Source organism: Thermoascus crustaceus, assembly GCF_041956765.1.
Source record: "Thermoascus crustaceus strain CBS 181.67 unplaced genomic scaffold VTN00scaffold_1, whole genome shotgun sequence".
NCBI lineage: Eukaryota > Fungi > Ascomycota > Eurotiomycetes > Eurotiales > Thermoascaceae > Thermoascus > Thermoascus crustaceus.
In genome coordinates this window covers 5,829,648-5,854,547 of record NW_027192527.1, presented here as the reverse complement: position 1 = coordinate 5,854,547, position 24,900 = coordinate 5,829,648, and the positions used below count along the sequence as shown (strand labels likewise).

The 24,900-nt window shown below is 52.9% G+C and overlaps 10 protein-coding genes across 10 annotated transcripts; 9 read left to right on the top strand and 1 right to left on the bottom strand.

The window, feature by feature from the left end:
- Positions 1-66: 66 nt before the first annotated feature.
- Positions 67-1,338, top strand: VTN00DRAFT_2119 (uncharacterized protein; the record flags this gene model as incomplete). The annotated part of the gene is made up of 1 exon (XM_069428302.1): positions 67-1,338. The coding sequence occupies one exon, from the start codon at positions 67-69 to the stop codon at positions 1,336-1,338; it is 1,272 nt and encodes a 423-aa protein (XP_069292821.1).
- Positions 1,339-1,919: 581 nt separating this feature from the next.
- Positions 1,920-2,604, top strand: VTN00DRAFT_2118 (uncharacterized protein; the record flags this gene model as incomplete). Its single annotated transcript, XM_069428301.1, has 2 exons — positions 1,920-1,965; positions 2,126-2,604. The coding sequence occupies 2 exons, from the start codon at positions 1,920-1,922 to the stop codon at positions 2,602-2,604; spliced, it is 525 nt and encodes a 174-aa protein (XP_069292820.1).
- Positions 2,605-3,485: 881 nt separating this feature from the next.
- VTN00DRAFT_2117 (uncharacterized protein) lies at positions 3,486-5,174 on the top strand (the record flags this gene model as incomplete). Its single annotated transcript, XM_069428300.1, has 9 exons — positions 3,486-3,546; positions 3,663-3,743; positions 3,813-3,829; positions 3,890-4,130; positions 4,203-4,229; positions 4,290-4,465; positions 4,522-4,618; positions 4,678-4,825; positions 4,886-5,174. The coding sequence occupies 9 exons, from the start codon at positions 3,486-3,488 to the stop codon at positions 5,172-5,174; spliced, it is 1,137 nt and encodes a 378-aa protein (XP_069292819.1).
- A 950-nt stretch (positions 5,175-6,124) lies between these two features.
- VTN00DRAFT_2116 (uncharacterized protein) lies at positions 6,125-6,444 on the top strand (the record flags this gene model as incomplete). The annotated part of the gene is made up of 2 exons (XM_069428299.1): positions 6,125-6,340; positions 6,427-6,444. 2 exons carry the CDS (start codon positions 6,125-6,127, stop codon positions 6,442-6,444), a joined length of 234 nt encoding a protein of 77 aa, XP_069292818.1.
- Positions 6,445-6,674: 230 nt separating this feature from the next.
- VTN00DRAFT_2115 (uncharacterized protein) lies at positions 6,675-8,609 on the top strand (the record flags this gene model as incomplete). The annotated part of the gene is made up of 1 exon (XM_069428298.1): positions 6,675-8,609. One exon carries the CDS (start codon positions 6,675-6,677, stop codon positions 8,607-8,609), a length of 1,935 nt encoding a protein of 644 aa, XP_069292817.1.
- A 1,388-nt stretch (positions 8,610-9,997) lies between these two features.
- Positions 9,998-10,465, top strand: VTN00DRAFT_2114 (uncharacterized protein; the record flags this gene model as incomplete). The annotated part of the gene is made up of 2 exons (XM_069428297.1): positions 9,998-10,263; positions 10,462-10,465. 2 exons carry the CDS (start codon positions 9,998-10,000, stop codon positions 10,463-10,465), a joined length of 270 nt encoding a protein of 89 aa, XP_069292816.1.
- A 30-nt stretch (positions 10,466-10,495) lies between these two features.
- On the top strand, positions 10,496-11,774 carry VTN00DRAFT_2113 (uncharacterized protein; the record flags this gene model as incomplete). Its single annotated transcript, XM_069428296.1, has 4 exons — positions 10,496-10,603; positions 10,670-10,780; positions 10,855-11,157; positions 11,214-11,774. The coding sequence occupies 4 exons, from the start codon at positions 10,496-10,498 to the stop codon at positions 11,772-11,774; spliced, it is 1,083 nt and encodes a 360-aa protein (XP_069292815.1).
- A 1,048-nt stretch (positions 11,775-12,822) lies between these two features.
- Positions 12,823-15,856, top strand: VTN00DRAFT_2112 (uncharacterized protein; the record flags this gene model as incomplete). Its single annotated transcript, XM_069428295.1, has 3 exons — positions 12,823-12,927; positions 12,997-13,545; positions 13,604-15,856. 3 exons carry the CDS (start codon positions 12,823-12,825, stop codon positions 15,854-15,856), a joined length of 2,907 nt encoding a protein of 968 aa, XP_069292814.1.
- A 962-nt stretch (positions 15,857-16,818) lies between these two features.
- VTN00DRAFT_2111 (uncharacterized protein) lies at positions 16,819-19,559 on the bottom strand (the record flags this gene model as incomplete). Its single annotated transcript, XM_069428294.1, has 4 exons — positions 16,819-17,190; positions 17,248-19,290; positions 19,348-19,470; positions 19,524-19,559. The coding sequence occupies 4 exons, from the start codon at positions 19,557-19,559 to the stop codon at positions 16,819-16,821; spliced, it is 2,574 nt and encodes an 857-aa protein (XP_069292813.1).
- A 509-nt stretch (positions 19,560-20,068) lies between these two features.
- VTN00DRAFT_2110 (uncharacterized protein) lies at positions 20,069-22,654 on the top strand (the record flags this gene model as incomplete). Its single annotated transcript, XM_069428293.1, has 12 exons — positions 20,069-20,170; positions 20,242-20,376; positions 20,485-20,701; positions 20,753-20,792; positions 20,852-21,331; positions 21,390-21,514; positions 21,568-21,762; positions 21,811-21,823; positions 21,887-22,112; positions 22,159-22,215; positions 22,268-22,351; positions 22,412-22,654. The coding sequence occupies 12 exons, from the start codon at positions 20,069-20,071 to the stop codon at positions 22,652-22,654; spliced, it is 1,917 nt and encodes a 638-aa protein (XP_069292812.1).
- Positions 22,655-24,900: the final 2,246 nt, after the last annotated feature.

Below are 24,900 nucleotides of genomic sequence, written 5' to 3'. Positions count from 1 at the left end.
ACCCTGTTCCGCCGCCCGCTTCGGGCACTGTCTCTGCCACGCAGTTGAGCTGCCCCGACCTGCACCATGAAAGGGACGTCGATCCTCAACTTCAAGTCATGGCCCAAGAAGATCCATCTGCCGTTGCCTCGCACTCCGAGAGAGTCGCAGCAGCTCCTCTCCGCCCTCACCTCGTCCTTCCGTCGCCAGCTCGACCGGGAGTATCCCGTTTTAGACCCCTCCGACCGCTCCTCTGGGGATGCACCTAGCGGAAACCCACACTCCTCCGCCCATTCCCACGACAGGCACCTGCAATCTATCCTCGATAACCCCCTCTTCAGGGTCGCCCCGTCCAAGACCACGCTTCGCGCCGGCCATCCCCATGCGCAGAGCGTCCAATATAAGAGGAGGCTGGCGGAGGAGCCGATGGCCGTCTTCGATGAGCTGGTTGCATCCGGCTCTGTCACCCGAAGTGACATCGTCCAGTGTCTTAAAGCACAGCTGGTTCTTGCCGGTTCAGCTTCAGGAGATGGAGTTCGCGAAGCAATGAAGAACTCGGGAGCCGGCTCGAGAGTTGTTGCATGGTTCTGGGCTTCCGATTCAGCCTCGAGAAAGACCCTGTTCAAGTCACGCACGGCCACCTCGACCGCTCTTAAATTCATGGTTACCGAAGGACTACAAGACACAATCATGGTGTGGCTGAGGATGCTAAGCAAGCAGGATCTCGGTGGACTCGATGGCCGGATCCCAGAGACTGTAGTGCCTCGCCTGTTCAGTCACTTCTTATTCGACTTCATGGTGGCTGAGATGCGTTACGGGCGCGGCATGTCCTCTGCCCTGGGATACTACGTTAAGGTCTGCAAGATGTGCTCGTTCTTGGTCGACCGCTACGGCAGCGATACGAGAGACGCGATGCTAGTTGAGGCAGGTACCTACCTGGGCCAGTGGATCGTGGACAACGGCCAGAGCCAAGAGGTTAAGGAAATACCTGCGGCGGTATATGATGAATTTCGTGAAGCGCTCTCAGCGTTAGCACCGATGGCATTATGGTCCGCCTCGGTATTACTCTACCATCCTACTCATCCTACGGCCCAGCCGCTCCTGGAGTATGTCAAAGGGCTCCCGCCTGAAAAGCATCACACCGGGAAGGATTCTGAACGTGACATCTTCATCAGAGTCACAATGGATGCCGTCCGAGTTTTACTTGACCAAGAGAAGTTCCGTGAAGCTTCCTGGCTCGCCCAGTGCGTTAAGCGACTGTTCGCAGATGAGGTATCTACAACAAACGCATCAGACAAGCGCCAGGTCACCTCTAAACAAGCAGATCTACTGCATCGTTTGGACGTTGCCCTGGCCTGATTCCGGTGACTACTGGAGATTCTTCGTTGCAGGCGTTACGCGGGGAGGGAAGGCATGGTGTTGGTCTGTGTTTACCGCATTTCCCATACGTAAACGAGATCTTTGACCTGTCCAGACTGCGGAGAAGTCCCATTTGCATGACGCTGAGATCGGCCCTAGCCGCGTTGGGCGTGACCTCTTGCCACCCGGGGAGCGTCACGGTGGGTCTTGGCGCTCCGCAAAAGCGGCGAGGTGAACCGTGCTCGCGTGCCCTCCGTTGAGCTCATCATAAGCATTCCTGTTGCCGATTTACCCTGCCCTGCGATCCGATGCGGCGCGGCCGAGACCTGTTCCTCGCGCCGTCGCCCAGCTGGGATTGGCCGCCTAGCCTCTAACCCCGTCGTCATGGCCTCCAGCCCCGACCTCACCTCTTCTCCTCACCCATCCTTGCATCGACCGCTACCCAATAAGCCACTCTACTCTGAGCGCAAACACCTTCTACAGTGATCTTCGAGGTCGCCTCGTCCCTGCAAGTCCTTCTATTCTCAGATTTGCTCTCATCCATCCCTACACACCGCGCGCAACGCCGCTGCTGAGCTGCCATGGCTGCCGAGGGAATTCGGATTCAGGGCGCTCCGACAGAGAGTGGTACGTACCTCTGTGGCTATTGATGCCACCTGCCTTCAGGCCTTACCTGCATGAATAGCTCCCTAGGGATAATTGCTGTGGTGGAGCCCTAAGCCACCACCCGTAGACTCCTTTCGCGCGCATCGTCTCATGCGCGACTCGCGCTGACCATTTTCTGCAGAGACAACGAGGTTGACGGGGTATGAAGAGAAGAAGAAAGACATCGAGATCAAAAAACAAATAGAGAAAGAGAAGGCTAAAAAGGAGGCCTTGGAAGGAGTCGACGAAGAGACCAAGCCTGCTGCGAAAAATACTGGCGCTGCCGCCGCGGCCGGCGTACAAAAACCCTCTGAGAAAGAGGGAGCAGAAGAGTCAAAGACGGGTGACAAGCGGGAGCGTGACGAGACCACGGCACCTGCGGAGAACGGGACCACAAATGAGGCCGGTGATCCGGCAAGCAAGAAACAGAAGACCGAAGGACCATCCAAGACTGAGGAGCCCGCTAAAGCTGAGAATGGAACAGCTGGCGCCGCTACGAACGGCGAGAAGAAGAAGCCCGGTCGGCCCAAGAAGGGAGTGAAGGACCTCGCGAAGAAAATATCCCAGCGTGCCACCGAGGGGATTGGAAGTAGAACGAGAAGCCGGACCAAGGCAGCTTGAATGCCAGATGAGAAGGACCGGTAATCGCCGCTACCGGGACGGCAGCTGGTGAGGATGGAAAAGCCACCTCGACCATTTCTTTTCCCGACGCCGATGGCTGTTCTCCCGTTTCCCAACTGGGCGCATACGTTTGGAAAGAAATGAAACGGCAACACTCATCTCCACTCTCTGGTCAGAAGAGGAACATGCCGTCATGACTGCTTGTGGGGCGATGGAAGGATATTGTCTACGAGCTTTCAAGCAATCAATGATGATCTATTTACATTGATGGATGTATCTAGGTCTGTTATATGCAGTAATTGTTTTGAATGTATTTCAAAATCTCAGGGTTACAATTCATGTCACTTTTGGATTGCCAGTCTACGGTCAGACATTTTTATATATCAGAGGACTAATTCCCGGCTCAGCAGGAGTCACCCAGTGGGAAGTCATCCGCATTACTAACATTTCGCGGATAAGGCGCACAAGCTATATCTAATTTGGCCAACGGACCCGAAATAATAGCCATGTTTGGTTTCACATACTTGGGTCGATCCTCGAATTTGCAAATGGCAGACACTCCTGACCTTTCTTTGTCTATGCGCCAATCTCATGATATTTTTGAGGGCTGGTATATAGTATTCAATTCTTTGTAATGCTCAAGGGGATCTAAGGTAGTAGGTTTATCATACCCATGGGCATCCGGAGTAAGTGCCGGAGGACCGCTCAGTAGCCCGCCGCCCGGTTGGCTGACCAAGAATGCCGGTCCCGGAAGAACAACGTCACCGGAGGGGGGAAATTCTAGTCCCGCGGGTTGGCTGTGAGTAATACATGCTGCCCGCTCCCATCGACCTTTTGCACATTATCATTTCTTCTCTACACGATCCTAATTGACGCCCAAGATGTCTGGTACTAAGATCTGGCTGAGGGCTGAGACCAAGCCCGCCGAAGCGCGATCGGCTCGTAAGTATATATATATATATATATTCATTGCTTCCTTTCGTCCAATTGCGACTCATCGCGCCCCTCCCCCGCCAAGCGTACGGATCTGAATTTTTGATTGACTTGGATTGATTCAGTCACACCGACCACTTGCAAGGCCCTTCTCGACGCCGGGTATGATGTGACCGTCGAGCGCTCGAAGCAGCGCATCTTTGACGGTGAGAATTTTCCCCACACCAACTGGTCAATCCGTTGTCAAAGCGTGTACTGACAGGTCTCGCGCCCAGACTCCGAATTCGAGAAGGTATATTGAAGAAGTTCCACTCATCACGGCTCTGGAAGAAATCTTAATCGTTTCACATAGATCGGAGCGCCGCTCGTCGAGGAAGGCTCCTGGGAGAAGGATGCTCCCAAGGATGCATACATCCTGGGTCTCAAGGAGTTGCCCGAGGCGGACTTCCCGCTGGAGCATGTCCACATCTCCTTCGCGCACTGCTACAAGCAGCAGGCTGGCTGGGAGAAGGTTCTGAGCAGGTGGCCGCGCGGCGGTGGTACCCTGCTGGACCTCGAGTTCCTCACTGACGATGCGGGGCGGAGAGTTGCCGGTAAGAAGCGATTTCTCCACTTGAGGTTACTCCCGTTCAAATTCAGGATGGTTGACTCATAACAATGCACAGCCTTCGGGTACTCTGCTGGATACGCCGGTACTTCCTCATCGACAAATCTTTCCCCGCTTTTGAGCGCTCACTGAGACTGAAGACCAGGTTCCGCTTTGGCTGTCAAGACGTGGGCGTGGCAGTTGACACACTCGAACGGCGAGCCTCTCCCGGGTGAGAAGCCCTATGATAACGAAGGTCTCTTGATCGAGTCCGTGAAGGAGGCGCTGGAGGCTGGCAAGAAGCAGTCCGGCCGGTCGCCCAAGGTGCTGGTCATTGGAGCTGTCAGTTATCTCTCCCAGGCTGAACTGCAGGAGGAAAAGGTGTTAACATGATACAGCTTGGACGATGTGGCAAGGGTGCCGTGCAGCTGGCCAAGGATGTTGGTATTCCAGAGTCCGACATCATGCAGTGGGATATCGAGGAGACCAAGAAGGGTTCGTTGCTATCTGTTGCCTCAGTACATAAACGGACATACTGACATGAATTTCGGCAGGCGGGCCCTTCAAGGAGATCGTCGACGACGCCGACATCTTTATCAACTGCATCTACCTTTCCTCTAAGATCCCACCGTTCGTCAACGCAGAGTCCCTCAAGTCGCCCAACAGACGCCTGTCGGTCGTTTGCGACGTGAGCGCCGATACGTATGTTCGCCCTAACCATCTAACCGTCATGGTCATTTGCTGATCTGAATAACACTGCAGCACGAACCCTAACAACCCTGTTCCCATCTACAACATCACCACCACCTTTGACAAGCCGACCGTGCCCGTCGACCTGCCCCTTGGGAACCCGAGCCTGCCGCTGAGCGTGATCAGCATCGACCACCTGCCGTCCCTGCTGCCCCGCGAGAGCTCCGAGATGTTCAGCCAGGCGCTGCTGCCCAGTCTGCTCCAGTTGAAGGACCGGGCCAACGCACGTGTCTGGAAGCAGGCGGAGGAGCTGTTTAAGGAGAAGGTCGCTACCCTGCCTGAATCCTACCTGAAGGCGTGAATTCAGGATACCTTTTGAATTGATAGAGGCGACGTCTAAATTAACGTGACTGGATGAGACGAAAAATGGGCGGAAAGTTGGGAAGTCAGAACGGTTCTACGGGGAAGATTTCTCTTGTATATGTCACCCATTATATCCGATCATATAGAAAAGAGGTTACCCAGTCCCTGGAACGTCGCGTACAATGCAATATCAACCCGGAATAACAAAAATTTTTCTGTGGGTAGTCTTGGTTCACACGTAATCGCCGTGGCCATTGCGCAGAGACGTATTATTGCCCTAAGTCAAAAATTTTTCCATTTCGTGTGGACATTTGGATTATGGATACCTGCCGTGCTCACATTCTGCCAGAAGATTGGCGATGCTGTATCCCTCGTGCCGTTACCCCTGCAGAGCCAAGAATGCAGACTACCGGATCGGTACAGAGGACTTGGGCAAATAGATATGCAATAGATAAGGCACGGTGTGCGACGATCGACGGCCGGCGGAGGGATGGTCAGGGGACTCGGGGCGCTCATAGCGGATCTGGTCTACGGAGGATTTGTCGATCAGCGCATAGCTATCTGGGGAGGGCCACCACGGTACTGGAACGTGTAGGTCCGAAGGAATGGATCTCGAGGTCTTTTCTTTTTTTCTGCCTGGACACAGAGGGCGTCATGACCACCGTTGGTACTTAAATATTGGGGAAGTCTACAGTACGGAGCATACAGTCTACCGCGGAGGACGGCGCGTGTATGCGTGTCTCTCGACGACCCCGCGCGGCTGCCGGAGCGAAGCGGTTTCACGTCCAGCTGCGCGGAAAGACCGGCTGTGTCGCGGCGCCGCCATTGGAGAGAGAGAGGGAGAAACAGGGGACGCGGAACCCGGATGCTTAGGTAGGTCTCACCTCGATTTCCATCGAATTTCGATGTGTCGATCTCTTCTTAAATGCTGAGTCGAGCCAGTGCAGGATGTGGGGATGGACATCAACGACTCCGAGGGCGCTCTGGGGTTTCGGCAACACCGCGACGACGGCGCTTGGCGCAGAGACGAACAACGCTTCCGATGATGGGATATTAAACCCACCGCTGGTAGCTCTCCCTTTTCCTTTTAACTTTTACTCCTTCTCCTCCGGTATATGTGGACGTTTCTGTGTGTCTGTCTGGGTTTTCTCTGAATGTTGTCAGGTTAGACACTGATTATTCCTTTACAACAAACACCCCAGTCTGCATCATTTCGGATCTGAGCCGCGCTGACGCTCTTCCCGCCATAGCCGCAGAGACACGATTGACGCCTGAGTTGGAAGTATTGTTTGTTATTTACGGTTATCCGGGAAGGGGCTTGATAAAAAAAGAAGAGGAGGACTGTGGCTCGAAATTCGCCTCTGGATATCCTCGGCGTTCGTCGTTCGCCGCATTGCACGGTTGCGCCCTTCCAGGAATGGAGCAATGATCCCCGCCTACTCTTCCGATCGTCTTCCTACGTACATATCAGATAATACTACCGAGTACATAATTGTTTATGCCTGACAAACCAGCGACGGTGGCCGCCTACGCGGCCGGCGCTTCCCTTGCCGCCATCACGCTCTTCTATGTTTTCGGACCCAATTTCACTATTGACGGCGACGAATCCAGTAACGACGGCCGCAAGAAGACGATAGTCGGTCTCAACAACCCGGCCAACGACTGCTTCATCAACTCCGTCTTGCAGGCCCTCGCAGGTCTCGGGGAACTGCGTCGCTACCTGATACGCGAACTGCACCGACGCGAGCTCGATGGACCCGAGATATACAACCTCCTACCGGACCCGGAAGACATACCCCGGGGCGAGACGCCCGAGAAGATCAGGGAGCTGCAGCAGGGGACGATCACCAGGGCGTTGAAGGAGATGCTGGACCGGCTCAACGAGCGGCCCATCTACAAGAAGACGATATCCGCACGGCCTTTTATCCAGGCCCTGGAGTACGCATTCCGAACGCGCATCAGTCGCAATCAGCAGGACGCGCAGGAGTTTTTGCAGATTGTCGCGGAGCGGCTCTGCGATGAGTACCACGCCGGTGTCAAGGCGCGACAGCGAGTGCAGAGGCTGGTCGAGGTCGAGGCGCCTGCAGGCCCAGGCAGACCGCTCCAGCCCGTGCAGGACGTCGACGAGGAAGGTGGTCCGAGGGAATCGACAGAGACTGGGGTTCGGCTTGACGACGGATCTGAAGAGGGCCTTACGGCAATCATAAACACGAAGCTGAAAGAGATTGACAACGAAATTGGCTTCCCCTTTGAGGGTCAGCTAGAGTCACAGATCGAGTGTACATTCTGCCATTATCAATACAGGCCGAACCAGACCTCATTTGTAAACCTCACGCTGCAGGTTCCGCAGCAGAGCTCGGCCACTCTGAGCTCCTGCTTTGACGGACTCCTCAAGACCGAGTACATTGACGACTTCAAGTGCGATAAGTGCCGCCTGCAGCATGCCCTCGAGCTTAAGAAGGGCGAAAAGGTCAAGACCAAATCGAAAACGGAGGTGGAGCGCCTAGAGAGGGAAATATCTATGATCCAGGAGGCGCTTGAAATCGATCCCGAACAAGTATTGGAAGGGGTGACGTTACCACCGTCAGAGCTCGCACCGAAGCGAAGGATCGCGAGGCATATGCGCATTACTGTATTCCCGAAGATCATCGCCATTCATCTATCCAGGTCTATCTTCGACCGGAGCAGTTCCACCAAAAATGCGGCCAAGGTGTCTTTCCCTGAACGCCTGCCCTTGGGTGGGATCTTGACCCGGAAGTGGTATAAGCTGCTAGGTATTGTCTGCCACAAGGGCAGCCACAACAGCGGTCACTATGAGTCCTTTCGACGGAATATCGTATACCCTCCTTTCTCCACGCCTGACGCCTTCAGCTCCTACGCTCACAGTCGTTCGGCCAGCCAGAACCCTTCGGCAGTCCCCAGCCCACGGATTGCGGCGAAGATGTCACTGGATCTGGACTCTCCCACGACTTCTTCACCATCGATGTCCAGTGTCTCCCTATCGTCCCCTGCCCAGTCAACATCAACCTCCACGCATACTCCGTCAAAGACAGCAACTCAACTCACCTCTCCACCGGCACAATCATCGCCAGTGTCCACCTCCAGCCCCCGTGTTTCATTCCAAAGCAACCGCCCCATTTCTTCTGCCTCTAAACTCGCAGCATCTAATCCTGATGGTCTGCCCCGAAGCAGTACTTCCCCAGCCCGTCTAGGCAAGTCTCTTAGCCGGTCGTCATCCGCCAACCGCACGTCCATGGATCCGTCCTCGAGATCTGGCTCGCGGTTCCGGCGCAAACGCAAGCACAGCGACCGATGGTGGCGGATCTCGGATGAGAAGATCAAGGAATGCAAGACATCCGACGTTCTGGGCATGCAGAAGGAAGTGTATCTGCTGTTCTATGAAATGGAGAGGCCCAACTCAGACGGGTCTTAAGTTGGATGTGTAGAAAATCAAGGAAGGAAAGAAAAAGCAAAGGAACTGCATATGCACATGCACATACATTCAGCCATATGTACATTTACATGTACGTGCCATATTCACGTGCAGAGCACACAAGACAGCGCCCCAGGAGGCCTTGAGCAGAATTGGATACAGAAAAGGGATATATGTGGAATTACATGAATTGCATGACCGGAAGACGAAAAGAGGTAGAATGAGGCATGTTATAGGGTATCATTCTATGTATAATAGAGGTAATAGCGAGTGCAGTTTATGACCGTTTCTTTCCTTGGATAGAGATTTTCATGGTTTGCGAGTCCTTGCTCTTCTGTCCTTTGGACATGTGGGCTATAAGCTGGGTGTTGGATGCATCTTGTCCTCATAAGACTACGGAACCCTGTTTTGCTTCCGATCAGCAGAGTTATATACTCCGTAGAACATATCGCAGACAACTACGGAACGGTCCCTAACTCGGGCTGGAGAGGCTACGGGGAAGTATGGCATGTGGTCTTGGCGAGCTTTCGTGATCCGGCCAGCTTGGATGTATGGATGTCACGGGGTACGGGGACTCGGAGCACGGCGCGCCTACCTAGATTGATCGAGGCGCTTCGGGATTCGGTAAAAAGCTCGAGGTTGATGCCTGCGGCATGGACCTCAGAGCTTCCTCAACATTACCTACTTTGGATAGTGACTCAATAGTCTACGGAGTATGAATTCACTCGAGAAGAAGAAGAAGAAGAAGAAGGCCAAAGCGCCGATTTCGTGATGCCGGTGTAGTTAGCCAATCAAAAGATGGCCGGAGCTGGTCAAACTTGAACCTGCATACTTTTGTCCTATGAGCGAGTGTAGGAAACAGAAATATCTCCGTATTATCGATCGTACTTGCGTCAGTGGATGACGTCCCGGAGCCAGAGCGCCAAGTCAGGCAAAACGTAAGGAGAAAGCAGGGGGAGAGCTTCGAAATCGAAAAAAGAGACATGGGGGTGGAGAGGGGACTTATGGGGAAGTTTGTCCGGGGATCTTCCGAATCCGACGGGGGCGAGGTGGTTGCTTCACGAAAGAAAAACGGAGACGAGGGGAACAATTCTTTGGAGAGGTGATCAACATGACAAGATGGCTTCTTTTGTTGATCTAGGTAGCTACCCCGGTACTCATGTATTGCCTACTAGAGATGTATCGCGTCGAGCGGAGAGGACGTAGTGGATATGCATGAGCTGTCTTCGTCCTCTCCATCTCGATACTGAAGATAAGAGTATACAGAGTATAGCTACAGCTACAGCTACAGCTACAGCCACAGCCGCGGCAACGACTCGCTCCGTGTCGGGCCCAAGGAAGAGCGCAGAAGACGCTTTCGCGGGGCTTTTCGGAAGGAAGGCAGCGTCATGCTCAGATGCTGGCCCGCGCAACCCCACCGCCCGGCGAGGGGCTCAGCAGCAAGTCCTCCAGGCGTTGTTATATCATCGTCCCCTCCGTCCGGACGCCTGTCTTCCTGTCTTCTCTTTCCTGACCGCAGCAGTACTCACGCTACTCCGTTCTTGGACCTGACTCCTTGGTCATCACCTCCACAGGCATTGGATCATCCTGACCTCAGCTACGTGCGCTCGACCATCTACCAGCCCGTGTTTCCCATCCTCTTCTCCACCATCCGGTGAGTCCTTCGAGTTATGACGGAGCGGTCCTGCCCACTCTGCCCCTCCGTTAGCGCTTGACCCGACACCACCTATTTAACCTGCGTTGCTTGGTGGTTCGCCGCCGAAAAAGTCCCCCTTTGTTACAACTTTCATCTCACACTCTTTTATCTCTCAGAGAGACGGCTCTGCTGACCTCGAGATTCCTCTCGACATAGCTGAATTTGAGAGTTACCTGCTTCGTCTGTCACAATGGGTGTCCTTGACAAGCTGTCCCGCAAGGCCGGTGTCATCGTCGGTGACGACGTGCTCCGCCTCTTCGAGTATGCTCAGCAGAACAACTTCGCCATCCCTGCCATTGTAAGCAGAGAGAGAGACCTTTGATCATCCATGCGACCGTGCCGGTACTGACGGCTTTCTTTTCAGAACGTGACCTCCTCCTCCACCGCCGTTGCCGCCCTCGAGGCCGCGCGCGACCAGAAGTGCCCCATCATCCTGCAGATGTCCCAGGGTGGTGCTGCCTACTTCGCCGGAAAGGTAGGTTTTCTATAACTGCTGGAGAGACAAAAAACAGGGTTGAAAGCTGGAGCAGCCGCTGACAACGAACGCAGGGTGTCGCCAACAGCAACCAGGAGGCCTCGATCGCCGGTGCCATCGCCGGTGCTCACTACATCCGCAGCATCGCCCCGTCCTACGGCATCCCCGTCATCCTGCACACCGACCACTGCGCCAAGAAGCTGCTGCCCTGGCTCGATGGCATGCTCGACGAGGACGAGCGCTACTTCAAGCTCCACGGCGAGCCCCTCTTCTCCAGCCACATGATCGACCTGTCTGAGGAGCCGGTCGACTGGAACATCCAGACCACCGCCAAGTACCTCCAGCGCGCTGCCCCGATGAAGCAGTGGCTCGAGATGGTAAGCCTTATCTACATAGTTTTCTGACATATATAGGATCCGGCTGATGCCCGCAGGAAATCGGTATCACCGGTGGTGAGGAGGACGGTGTCAACAACGAGGACGTTGAGAACAACTCCCTGTACACCCAGCCCGAGGACATCCTGGCCATCTACAACGCCCTGTCCCCCATCAGCCCGTACTTCTCCATCGCCGCTGGTTTCGGCAACGTGCACGGTGTCTACAAGCCCGGTAACGTGCGCCTGCACCCCGAGCTGCTGAAGAAGCACCAGGCCTACGTCAAGGAGAAGATCGGCTCGCCCAAGGACAAGCCCGTCTTCTTCGTCTTCCACGGTGGCTCCGGCTCCAGCAAGGAGGAGTACAAGGAGGCCATCAGCTACGGTGTGGTCAAGGTCAACCTGGACACGGACATGCAGTGGGCGTACCTGTCGGGTGTGCGTGACTACATCCTGGGCAAGAAGGACTACCTGATGACGCAGGTGGGCAACCCGGACGGCGAGGACAAGCCGAACAAGAAGTACTTCGACCCGCGCGTGTGGGTGCGCGAGGGTGAGAAGCAGATGAGCAAGCGTGTGCAGGTGGCTCTGGAGGACTTCAACACTGCTGGCCAGCTGTAAAGCCCCGACGCCCTTGACGACCAGCCAGACGCGATGTCTGCCTTGTGTGCTTTTGCGGATGATACTCTAAAGTTCTGTACGACCTGGAGTTGTTGAACGGGGATGATGTATAGCCTGTAGATAAAGCATGATAATGAAAATCCTCTGGAGTATAAGGATTATAGTACTATGTACACTGTAGGGCAACGTCCGAGACAAGCGGCACGCCGTCCCTCCTGGAACGAGCGCTATGGGGCGCTAGCACGAGGGGAATTCACCGAGTGGACGATGTATCAGGTCAGCTGCGCCATCCATCTCAGTATCAGCCACTGCTAGGATGAACTGCTAAGATGCGTATGGAGTACTTCGTATGCACCATCGACCGCGAGATCTCGGCCAGATAAGCGCAGGTAGGAGAGCAGGGTCGCAGGTCGGCAGCTGGCCTTGTCGCCAGCAGACAGGCCGATCCGGGCATGAGCTTGTCCTGGGCCCGGGTTCTGGCCAGCGCAAAAAATAGCATGGGGCCCGGGGCGAGGCCAATCACCGCGGGGCCGGTGGGGCCCAACGTTCTCCTCGTTACAGCCCTAAGTCTTGTCCTTCTCTATACAGAAGAAAGAGACGCTGACGACGGCTCTGCCTGTCCCTGGCCGGTCTCGTGCCGCTGTCATCCTCTCTGCCTCTCTCTCTGCCTCTCTCTCTCCATCTGTTGTCCTTCTTTTTTCTTCATCTCTTCGTCATCTTCTCCATCATCCTCTCTGGGTCTACTCCATCTTCTCCATCTCATCTTCGGTACCATGTTTCATCAGACCCGCCCCGGACAGTCCAGGCCCGCCTCCGCTGAACCCTAAGCCGTACAGGGCCTCACATGTCATGCGTTCCCCTGCCCGGTCCTCTCAGCTCCAGTTTTTCCCTTTTTTCTCTTCCCTTTCTGTACTTAAACCGCCTGCATCTGCCCGTCCGGTCGATCGTTTCGAATTGCATTGTTTGTATCACTTAGCGTTCGTCAGTCTGTCCATGCCTGGCGCTGTGCGGGAAGAAGCATTGGGCGTTGGCTGCTCCTAACGGTGTCATGGCCAGCTGGGAAAGCGTGGGCGTTGGGCTGGATCCCCGTGACGAACCCTCGTCGCCGACGGACCAGTTCCTGCGTCTGATTCAGAATCCCTTCAAGTCGGCGGTATGTCTGGATCTTCATCTGTCTATCTACTATCTCAGCAGGTCTGCCACAGCGCGCTAACCGACACAGTTCCAAGTCAACGCCTTCTGGGCCTCCCTGGGCACCTCCATCGGTATCACCATCTTCCTCGCCCTGCTCTTCTCCCTCTTCCGCCCCCGTCACACCCTCGTCTACGCTCCCAAGATCAAACATGCCGACCAGCGTCACGCTCCGCCCCCCGTGGGCAAGGGCATCTTCTCCTGGGTCAAGCCCGTCCTGCGCACCCGCGAGCAGGACCTCGTTGACCGCATCGGCCTCGATGCGACCGTCTTCCTGCGCTTCACCAAGATGTGCCGTAACATCTTCCTCGTCCTCAGCATCATTGGCTGCGCCGTCATGATCCCCGTCAACCTCAGCCAGAGCTCCAAAGGCCTGACGGATGACTTCTCGGCCTTCGCGACCATGACTCCCCTGTATGTCTCCACGAATGCCATCTGGAGCCAGGTAGTCTGCGCCTGGTGTTTTGATATCATTGTTGCGTACTTTCTATGGCGGAATTACCACGGTGTGCGCGCGCTGCGGAGAAGGTATTTCGAGAGCGCGGAGTATCAGAATAGTCTGCATGCGCGGACGTTGATGGTGCGTGATCTTCAATCGGCAAAAGATAAGCATGGTTGCAAATTGACTGACTTTCTAGGTCACGGATATCCCGCAACCAATGAGGTCAGACGAAGGCCTGCTGCAACTGACCGAGGAGGTCAACCCGACAGCGGCCTTGCCTAGAGCGGCCGTTGGACGCAACGTCAAGGAGCTGCCGCGCCTGATCAAGGAGCACGAGGAGACGGTGAGGCAGCTGGAATCTGTCCTCGCAAAGTACCTGAAGCGGCCCGATCGTCTGCCCCCAAACCGTCCCACGATGCGTCCGCCGCGCAGGCTCAAAGGTGACCGCCCTAGCGGCAAGGTCGACGCCATTGACTTCCTGACCGACCGCATCCAGCAGCTGGAAGTGCGGATCAAGGACGTCCGGGACTCGATCGACAAGCGCAACGCTATGCCTTACGGCTTCGCCAGCTGGGAGTCGATCGAGCATGCCCACGCCGTCGCATACACGGCACGGAAGAAGCATCCGCAGGGAACGACCATCCGCCTGGCGCCCCGACCGAATGATCTCATCTGGGAGAACCTGCCGCTGTCGAAACGGGCCCGGAAGTGGAAGCGTTTTATCAACATGATCTGGGTTACGCTGCTGACGGTCGTGTGGATCGCTCCCAACGCGCTGATCGCTGTGTTCCTGTCGGACCTGTCGAATCTGGGTCTGGTCTGGCCGGCCTTCCAGACCTCGCTCAACCGGAATAGCAGGGTGTGGGCAGCCGTCCAGGGTATTGCGGCTCCGTTGTTGACGTCTCTGGTCTATCTGATCCTGCCCATCATCTTCCGCCGTCTGGCCGTCCGGGCCGGCGACGTGACGAAGACTTCTCGCGAGCGCCATGTCATCCACCATCTCTACTCATTTTTCGTGTTCAACAATCTCATTGTGTTTTCACTGTTCTCTGCGGCGTGGACCTTCGTCTCCGCCGTTATCGAGGCCAAAAACCACAACGAGAACGCCTGGCAGGCCATCCAGGACGGCAAGTTCTACACCAAGATCATGAACGCCCTGTGCCAGGTGTCGCCGTTCTGGGTATCCTGGCTGCTGCAGCGGAACCTTGGCGCGGCCATTGACCTGGTGCAGGTCGTCAACCTGGCCTGGATCTGGTTCTCGAAGACCTTCCTGGCCCCGACGCCGCGACAGGCGATCGAATGGACCGCGCCGCCTCCCTTCGACTATGCCAGTTACTACAACTACTTCCTTTTCTATGCGACGGTGGCGCTCTGCTTTGCTACTCTCCAGCCGATTGTGCTGCCCGTGACCGCTCTCTACTTCGGCCTGGATGCCTGGCTGAAGAAGTACCTCCTGCTGTACGTCTTCGTGACCAAGACGGAATCGGGAGGCAGCTTCTGGCGCGTCCTGTTCAATCGGATCGTCTTCGCAACGATCCTCGCCAACATCGTCATCGCGCTGGTCGTCAAGGCGAAGGGCACCTGGACGATGGTCTTCTGCATCATCCCGCTGCCGTTCTTTATGTTGGGGTTCAAATTCTACTGCTCGCGGACGTTCGACGACGACTGCAAGTACTACAACCGCGCAAATCTGAGTGACGCTGAAGCGTTGCAGGTACCTGGCGGTGGTAAGGCCGGGAAGAAGGCCGGTGACAGGCTTAGCACGAAATTCGGCCACCCGGCCCTCTACAAGCCCCTGCCCACACCGATGGTGCACGGAAAGGCCGTGGAGGCACTGAAACAGATCTATCGCGGCCGACTCGACTCGTCCGACTCTGACTCCTCCGGTGGAGGAGGATACTCGGACATCGCCATGCATTCCATGTCGGCTTCCAAGCCAGGCAAGACGGCGCAGGTGTCAGCACCCTTCGAAGTCGTTCCCGAGAACCAGCTCGACTTTTCGTACTTCAAAGATCGGCCAGACTTCCGCGACGAGTTCGGCGGCGGTATCTACGGCCGTCCGGACGACCTCATCTCGGAACGGTCACAAACACCCAAGAGCTTCCTTATGGGTAAGGGAATGGGCGAGTTTTCACCTACGTCGTCGCGCGCATCCTCGCCAACTCCGTCGTTGCCGCCCCTGCGGAACAACCCGTACGAGAGTTTGAACCCCTATGAAACGTTCGACCCGGAGCCACCACCCCTGAGACCGCCCCATACCCAGACACCGGCGTTCTACCGCCAGCCGAACGAGAGCGAGACACGGCTCTTGAACCACGCGCAGGCGCCGGCGGAGGGCAACAATCCTGGCACCATGGAACGGTGGTTGAGCGGCAACAGCGGGTACGGGCCTGTCCAGCAGGAAGATCACGATCCGATGTCGTATGATTATTTCCGGGGGCGGAGATAAGTCGCCTCCGTTGATTCTTGGGCATAAACTTTTTGCTTCTTTTGTATATATGCGAGAGCAGTCTCTTTTTTTTGGCATTTGCATGGTTGGATAGGTTAGGTAGGTAGGTTGGCAGGAAAGGTGTCTCGGATGGTGCCATATTTTGAATTTTTATTTGATTGAGGAATGGATGGTTGACGATTTATACATGTTTGTCCCATTTGTGGCATATATAACGAGCGACGTTTGAGATAGATATCATCATATCTTTCTGTATTTTTGTTTTATTTAACTTTTTTGAGGATACGTTTTTTGATATGTTTTGTTATACATGTTGAGTGCGCGATAATATACTGTACACAAAACTAGGTGCATACATACATTATGCACCTTGCATAAAGCAGCGGGTTTATGTACATCTCAAATGACAGTGACCAAGAAGAAGGTCAATGCATCTACTAGCATCGAGAAAACTCTTCACTGCGGGCGTGGTTGGGCGTATCTGACCCGACTGATCGGATATTCAGAACAGTTTAACTTCAGTTCAACCAGATCAACGTTATATATAATAGCCGTTAGCAGAGTAAAAATAAAAGAATGTGTATTGTCACCACTATCCTATAGCTGAATAATGATGATAGACAGAGTCATAGTTATCGCATATGATATGTGATAATTCTTACGAGGCCAAGAGTTCGGGTATATGTATAGATGGAATATCAATATTGTAATTTGTCAAAGCATAGAATTTATATATCATATCGATTCTGTCCTTCGTTGTAGACTCTAGTGACCATGACCATGTCCAGCCCCAGGCTGTCTCTATGTATTCTGCTGTAAGGATATCATCATTTTTCATTACGACAATTAATCTAATAGTTGCGGGTATTGGAGTCGCCCTCCCTATCCGTTTTACATTCCATCACACACACCCTCTCTCTTTTCCACCTCCTAAAACCCATCTACAACTTTTAACTACACCTTCAAACCTCCGCACACCTATACCACCTCCAAACCCCAAATCCCACCTTCTCATACCACCCCACCTTCCCAGTCCAATCCACAAACACCCCCTCCACGCCCCGTTGCTTCATATCCCTCATCGCATGACACAGCATCGCGAGTCCCACGCCGGCATTCCGATGCGCGACATCGACGCCAACGCAGCCGATCAGGCCCGTCTTGTCGGGTCCGGCGGGGCAGAGGCGCGGCATGGCCCAGGTACGGTGGAGGAGGGAACAGGCAGGGGAGAGCATCAGGGTCCAGCCGACTTGGTTGCCGTGGCGGTCGAAGGCGGTCATGATGCTGGAGGGGTGCGTGGTGGGGTGGAGGGTTTCGTAGGTTTCGACCCAGCCCTGGTATCAACCCGTACGATTAGTAGTTGGGTAGATGTATGTATGCATGTAACTCACCGCATATGACAAGAAATTCCTCTTCTGCGCCGCAATGCACTCCCCGTACTGCTCCGGCAGTAGAGGAGCAAACGTATACCCACCCTCCGCCGCACGGTCGAGGTACTTCTGCGGCGCCTGGAAATTCCTGATGTCCTGGTAGAGATCGGCATCCACCGGCGGACGGACCCGGAATCCGCGATGAATGAAGAACTCGGGGACCGATGGGGGCAGATCGGCCGGGATTCCGGGCCAGATACGCGGGAATATGCTTCCTAGAGCTAGATTGATGAGTCCGAATTGGGTTCGGAAGTACGATCGGGTCTCTCTCAGTAGGGCGATCCCGATGCCCTGACCCTGCTTCGCGGGGTCGACTATGAGGGCAGCGATCTGGCCGGTTGTTTTGCCTTGGTTGACTGTCGTATAGCCCGCGCAGAAACCGACGATGGCTGAGCCGATGCGGGAGACAAAATGATGGCCATTGGATTGGTCGAGCAGAATCCGCAGGTTCTCTGCGGGTAGAGGGTAGCCAGGAAGAGCCGTGTTCCAGATCTTAGCGACCTGATCAAGGTCATTTTGGACATCGAATGGCATCACAGTCGCAGCAGCCGCTTCGCAGACTTTCCCCGGTCCAACTGGCAGTGCCCCCTTTGCGGGGGCCGCGCCGAAAATGACATCTGCAGCGGCGGAAAACGCTTCGAGCGTCGGTTCGTATGTAGCAATGTATGTTTCTACAACAGGATCTTCCAGGAAATCATAGGGGTTGGCGGTGGCGACCACGATCAGCTTCTCCTTTCTCTGCGCTAGTTCTAATCCCAGGTTCCTCTGGTAAGAAGATTCGCGTGCATTGCGCGTTGCCAGGATTACCACTTCTGCGTTGTCGACGATCTTCCAGTCGTCGAGTGAGAGGCCCCGGCTGCCATAGCGAAGATCGGTGGTGGTGTTGTTATGTGTTCGAAGGATATCAATGAACTGAACAGAGGTGTAGGGGACTCTCGATACGATCTCTCCGCTCTCGACAGCGCCGCCGCCTGCAGGGGTCTTCTCTCCCGGGGAGAGGAATACGATACTCGAGAATTTCGATAGAGGCAAGACGCCGGGTTTACTGCGGACAAGAGTCGTGGAGTGAGAGTACACCTCTTTGGCTAGTTTTGCGTTGTCGAGGTTAAGAAGTCTCAGGTTCTCATCGGCCTTTCGTCCCAGGGCAGTATCCCAGCTCAGAAAGCGGCTCTTCAGGTGCGTAACACGGCGGAGTGCCTCATCCAGACGACTGGCAGGTATATCTCCCGTTTCGACAGCCCCGCAAATCGCGTCTATAGAAGCAACCTGCACCTCATATGTATGGCAGATCATGATGCTGTCACTGCCTGCCTTCAGGGCGAGGACTGACCCCTGCACCGTGCCGTATGTCGCGCGAATACCGTCCATCTCCAGACAATCTGTGATGATCATCCCATCGTATTTCATATCCCTGCGTAGGATATTCAATGCATTGGGAGACAGCGTAGCTGGTAGTTTGCTGTCGTCAATGCCAGGCAGGGAGATATGTGCCGTCATCACAGCCTCGATGCCTTCAGCCACCGCCCGACGGAAGGGCACAAGCTCACATCTCTCGAGCTCATCCCTGCTCTTCGTGATTACAGGAAGACCAAAGTGAGAGTCGACAGCTGTGTCTCCGTGTCCCGGGAAATGCTTGACGCTCGGGACTACATTGCACTCTCTCAGCCCCTTTGCTGTAGCACTTGCAAACTGACCGACAAGCTCCGGGTCATCTCCCGGACTGCGGACCCCAATGACGGGGTTTAGAGGCTCGGAGTTGATATCACAGACGGGAGCATAATTCATGTTTATGCCGAAGAAGTCCAGCGTCTTGCCTGTGGCTTTCCCAACCTCATACGCGATGTCTGTCGAGCCGGTAGCCCCGAGGGCCATTGGGCCCGGCATCTGCGCAGCGACTGGGGGCGAAATCCTCGTCACGAGTCCATTTTCCTGATCAATTCCAATAAAGAGAGGATGCTCGTGTCCTGCATCTTTGGTTTCCTGCTGGAGGGCAGCCGTCAAGGACTAACAGATGTTAATTAAAGACAAAGACGTAGGGTATTAGATGAGATGCATCCATACCTGCAGCTGGCCTGCATCCTGTACGTTTCTCTTAAACAGGACTATTGCGCCCAACCCATAGTCGCGGATCAGGGTCTTGATCTCCCGGCTGGGCGTCAGGCCATGGAAGCCAACAGCGAACAGCTAGTTCCGTTGTCAGTATCACTCCTGTGTAAGGACCATCGGATATTACTTACCTGTCCGACTTTCTTTCGTAAGTCTGAAGACTGCATCGTGTAAACTTTTGATGCCACCGCCAGTTAGGAGCCAGCTCCTGTCGTGGTGTTTTCTTAAATTGTCGATGGTTCACAGGAGGTACCTTTCTATGTATAGCAGTGGTGCCCGCTAAAGCGGTTCGTTAAAACACCCCGCACCCCGCCTAACGACGGGTCCACTTAACGATCTGGGAAGAGATTGGAGCTGTGCGCGCGAACAACGTCAGAACATGAAGAGATCTCAGTGCCTGTCGCGAGAGATACGCCCGTTGACCTCGTGTTCCTTGCTCGTTTGGGTCAGGCTTCTCGATGTGACCTCCAGTCCATACAACGGTAGCTTCCTCTAGCGGCAAGGGGCTGTTGCTACTTAGATACCTTTATCTTTGTTTCCTGCATGGACATAACTAAAAAAGACATGTACAGTACATCATACATGCCTCACAGTCGCCGGGCGGGCCTTCCGCCTGAACACCGCATCAGCGCTAGCAGGATACACTCAAGATCTCCTGTACAACGGCAGCTGCTGCATGGATGCTACCAAAAGACCACAGACCGGGTTGGATCGTGGCGCCCTATCGAAGCCGCTGTCTGCTCGCTTCCAGCTATCAAACAACCGTTATCGTTCTGAGGCAAGTCCTCGTTATTGGTCCCCATCGACAATCTTCTTGGAGCTAAGCTATTACCGTGTACTACCCCACAGATATCATTCCCGTTGATATATTTGGAACTTAATCGAGCTCTTTTCTCGACTATCGACGCTCACGTTTACTGCCTATGTGCGAAGTATACATCCCTAGGTGTACCTGGCCTCCATTGGATCAGCCGTGCTGATCACGTATGAGTCGCGGTATAAATACAAGCCTATCCTGGTCAAAAGGAATTATCTTCGTCTTTCGAGATCAACTGGCTACGGGCTGCATCAAACATGTCCGAAATCGAGCAGGTCCATGTGTCCACGGCTTCCCGTGATGACCCCAAAGCAGGAGCATCTGTTGAGGCGACTTCACGACCAGCTGATCTTAGCTCACCAGATCCAAGTGAAAGACGCATCCGTGAGAATCAGGAAGAGTTTGAGAATCTCTTTGGAGTCGACGAGGACGCCTACGAGCAGCCGACTACGACGAGAAAGGAATTATGGTCCTACTATCTTTATTACAATGGTAGTCTTGACACAGTTCAGATATATCGATATGGCTTACTGACTTGTCCAGGTGATAATGGCGTTGGCCCTGGATCTTATACAGCAGCGTTGTACGTCAACCTACCCACGCACTCGGATTTAACCTGCTAATGCAGCAGTACTCAAATAGATTACAATGGGCCCTGAATGGTGCTGGTCATCAGCCTGGCACAAGCCCTCCCAAACCTTGTACAGACTCATCCACCTGCGTGGTCCCTTGGGCTGGCGGCACACGCTCCGTATCCTCAGTTGTTCTAATTGCAAATGGTCTCTGCTTCGTTTTCATGACCGTCATGTTCGTTTGTCTGGGGAGTGCTGCAGACTATGGATCTTTTGGGCGTTGGTTGCTCCTGGCCCTGACAGTTGTGTGCTGGGCCTTGCAGTACGGTATGATGGCAATAAGACACCCAAGTCAGTGGCCAGCCGCAATGGGCATGTACATCGTTGCGTACGTCGCCTACGGTGCCACGCTCGTGTTCTACGCGGCTGTCTTCCCGAGACTCGCTCGATACATGCCACATGTCCGCAAAGCGCGAGATGATCTCAAGGAAGGGAAGATAGGCCAGCATGAATACGACGCCATCGAGTCACTGGAGAAGAACCACATAAGGCAGGTTTCAATGTGCTTCGTCGTGATAGTCATCAATGCTAACCCTCCGACTTCCAAGCAATATTTCGACCGCTCATAGTAACATAGGCTACTTACTTACACTGGTTCTCAATCTCTCCGTTCTTCTGCCATTGCAGAACAACAATTATTCTAAAAATTTGGCACTTTGCCTGACCAATTCATGTCAGTAAATCAGCAAGCATTTTAACAATTCTGATGTTGATACCTATACTCAGACTGGGTCGTGCTTGGTCTCTGGTGGTTCATCTTCCAACAAAAGAGGCCAGGCCCGAAGATTCCAAGAGGCTCCAATTATGCGACCATTGGCTTTAAGCAAGTGTGGCTTGCGCTTCGCGAAATTAGGTCGCTACCTCAGACCTTTCTTTATCTGTTTGCCTTTTTCCTGCTTGCTGATGGGCTTAACACTACTGGTAAGAATAAAAGCTCGATTATATCGTAACAGTGCTGACATCCCTTAGGATCACTTGTTGGGTAAGCCCTGGAACTAACAGAAATTCCTTTTATTTTGTCAACCTAATGACTTAAAACAAATAGCATAATTCAGAGCGATCACGTCTCTTTCTCGTTCCTCCAGATTACCTATCTGGGTATTGCCCAAGCCTGCTGTTCCATCGCGTCTACGTTTGGCTTCTGGTATTTTCAAAACTACTTCAAAATCAAAACCAAACCTATGTTCCTGGTTACGAACCTGTTTAGCATCTTCATTCCATTCTGGGGCATGCTGGGTCTTTGGACGAAGCGAATTGGGTATCACCATAGAGTGAGTTATACGCATGTTTGCCACGGTCTTCACTAACTTCCGGCAGTGGGAGTTCTATTTTTATAATATTATTTTTGGATTGTTTCAAGCACCATACTTTGCTGTGAGCAGAATGCATGGTCCTCACTTGTCTAAGTGTTTAACCACGTTGCTAGTACTCGCAAACAATGATAAGCGAACTCATGCCTCGCGGATACGATAATATGTTTTTCGCTCTTTTTGGCATAACTAACCGCGCTGTAAGATTAAAACGCTGCTGTTTTCTGTGGCTCTGCTGGCGAATGTTGACACTGTATTAGTCTTCAATTATTGGACCCAATGTCATCCAGGCTATTATCAACGACACACAGAACAATTGGATGGGCTTCCCCTTCCTATTTGCCGTATGCGCGGCTGCCATGTTTACCATTACCTTTGTGGACGTCGAGAAGGGTCGCGAGGACTGCAGGAAGTTTGCCGAGGAGCGCAAGATCAGCCGTGTGGTAGCCGAGAGTGGGATGAGTAAGGATGCAATTATCAAAGGAGCTGCGGAGGAGAGCTAGGTGTTTGTATTAGGTCCAGCGATGTTTGAGATGGTGTCTTACAGCGTTGTCTTTATTTTTATTTATATGACCAGGTTTGGATGCCTTCGTCATCACGGTGAACTGCTCTGCTCGATGTCCTAAGACAGTAGTAACATCGGATATTGAATATCACTTTGATGCAGTGAATTTCGACTAAGGCTCTACTATGTCAAAGGGTCTATAGTGATTGACAATTATTCTATGATTATAGATATGCTCGTAGGCCGGAGCTCTGTATCCATTAGATGTATGTCTTTGTTGGACCTCAGGTATCCGCCCCAACCCCTGCTGCGCAGATCTTACGCTCTCTTGCTGCCACTCGCAGTTCGAGTGTAAGTCTGTACTGCAAAATTGCAAGGCAGTCGTCTTCACTCCATGTTCTATGCATTCATCAGTGCATAGATCTGGCTGAGCAGGGAAGAGGTACATAGATGAATGTATGTACGTAGGTTGGTGAATTGATCGCAAGAGTCATAAATACCCCTCCTCCAATGGTCTTTGTGAACTTGAGTCTTCCTCCCTTCCTTCCTTGCTCTCCATCGTCTGGATAACATAACTAATGAACTTTACATGTTATAATACCTTCTTCTTTTCTTATCTACCCAACTGTAGTGCAAGCAAGTTGCTACATACAATTTGTGATAAATTATTCTTATGCATGCTCTCTCTCTCTATCTTCGTACACATCGCTATCACTGTATCGGAAATAAATTCTCCATGGTTCTTCATTCTTTGTTTTAACTGCGTTGCCAGCTATATAACATGTCCGGTCTTCTTCTCTCTTACTAAAACCTTCTTTTAGGCAGTCTTCCTCCGGTCAACCTTTTCGTCAAATTGGCAGGAACTGTCCAGGTGATTGTCATTTTAAACTGACATTCCACAAACCTCCTTGTTTTGTTGGCCGAGTTACTTTCCACTATTGTCAACTTTATGTGTACAGCCTTTTTGTTTAGATAACAGGTGTTGCCTGTGCACAACTTACAGGAATACTGTACAGTTAACCTCTTTCTACCTTTTTTCTTTTTAGTCTATAAATTATCTCATAAAGAAAAGGCTGGCTTTCTCAGCGACCCAGCCCAGACCATTACGACACATATACAGACAAAGCTGTATGGGCAAGCGAGAGCCACGATGTACAGGCAGGCAATTGTTAAAGTGAAGAGAAAATCCCACTCCGGTTCAGCATAACTGAGGTAATCTAAACCCAGGAATCCGCTGAAATGATTGGCTGGATTCTAAAGGGATCAGAAAGAAACAGACATGCCCAAGTTCGATATTAACCAGTGAGTGGGATCTCTGTTTCCCATCTTGGCTTCTCTTTCCTTTGGGCTCTACACCAATTATCCATTTAGTCGCTTCCTAATCTTGCAGTATAGTTGCAAGACCTAAGGCATATACCCTACTGTTGCGTCAGATCATCCCGATTACTATGAATACCCTGCAGTGTCTGTCAATTCTGGCTGTGAGACACTCTTTGTTTTTACTATTTTCCCTCTTCTTGGATTTATTCTTTTGCGTTTCCTTGTGGAAAAAAAAAACAACAACAACTAGTGTCGCATAAACCCTTCCTCTGCCCAATAAGTCTGAAGATTTCATGTTTACCTCTAGAGAACTACAACAAATTTATTTCTGTTGCCAAAGAAAAATAAACATCTGGATTAGAGATCCCTATTGAGTTTTGACGGATTTATTTATGGATAAATATCATTATATGTTTCATAAGTATATTGACACGCGGCTGAAAGGCAAAAGATCGCTGCATGAGTGTGCATTAGGACACTCAACGACGAGTCCATTCCCTGGGACACCTGGATTAAGCTCCCGGAGCTCTCTAGACGACCCTTAGACAACTGTTGCCTCAGAGAGACCCTTCGCTTTTATCATTGTCTCGCCGTGGCCGACGAGCTCGAACGTCAAGGCAGCGTCTGGGCCTGTCTACTATGTCTGATATTCTGAGACTGGTCCATCAGACTCTGTGGGCGTCATGTGCTATCTCATGCTCCTGCTGATATCGGAAATAAACCATTGGACCGGTATAAAAGAGGTTTATAACCCAATTCTTCAGTCCAGATTTGAAGCCTTTTACAAAAATCAGCTTGACTCCTGTTCATGCCATGTCTGACGTCAATTGAGAACTTGAAAATTACGCAGAATTGATAAACCAGGGTACCAGTGATTCTGTAGCTCTTATGATGCCATTTGGCTCTCCCAGCATACAGATTGAG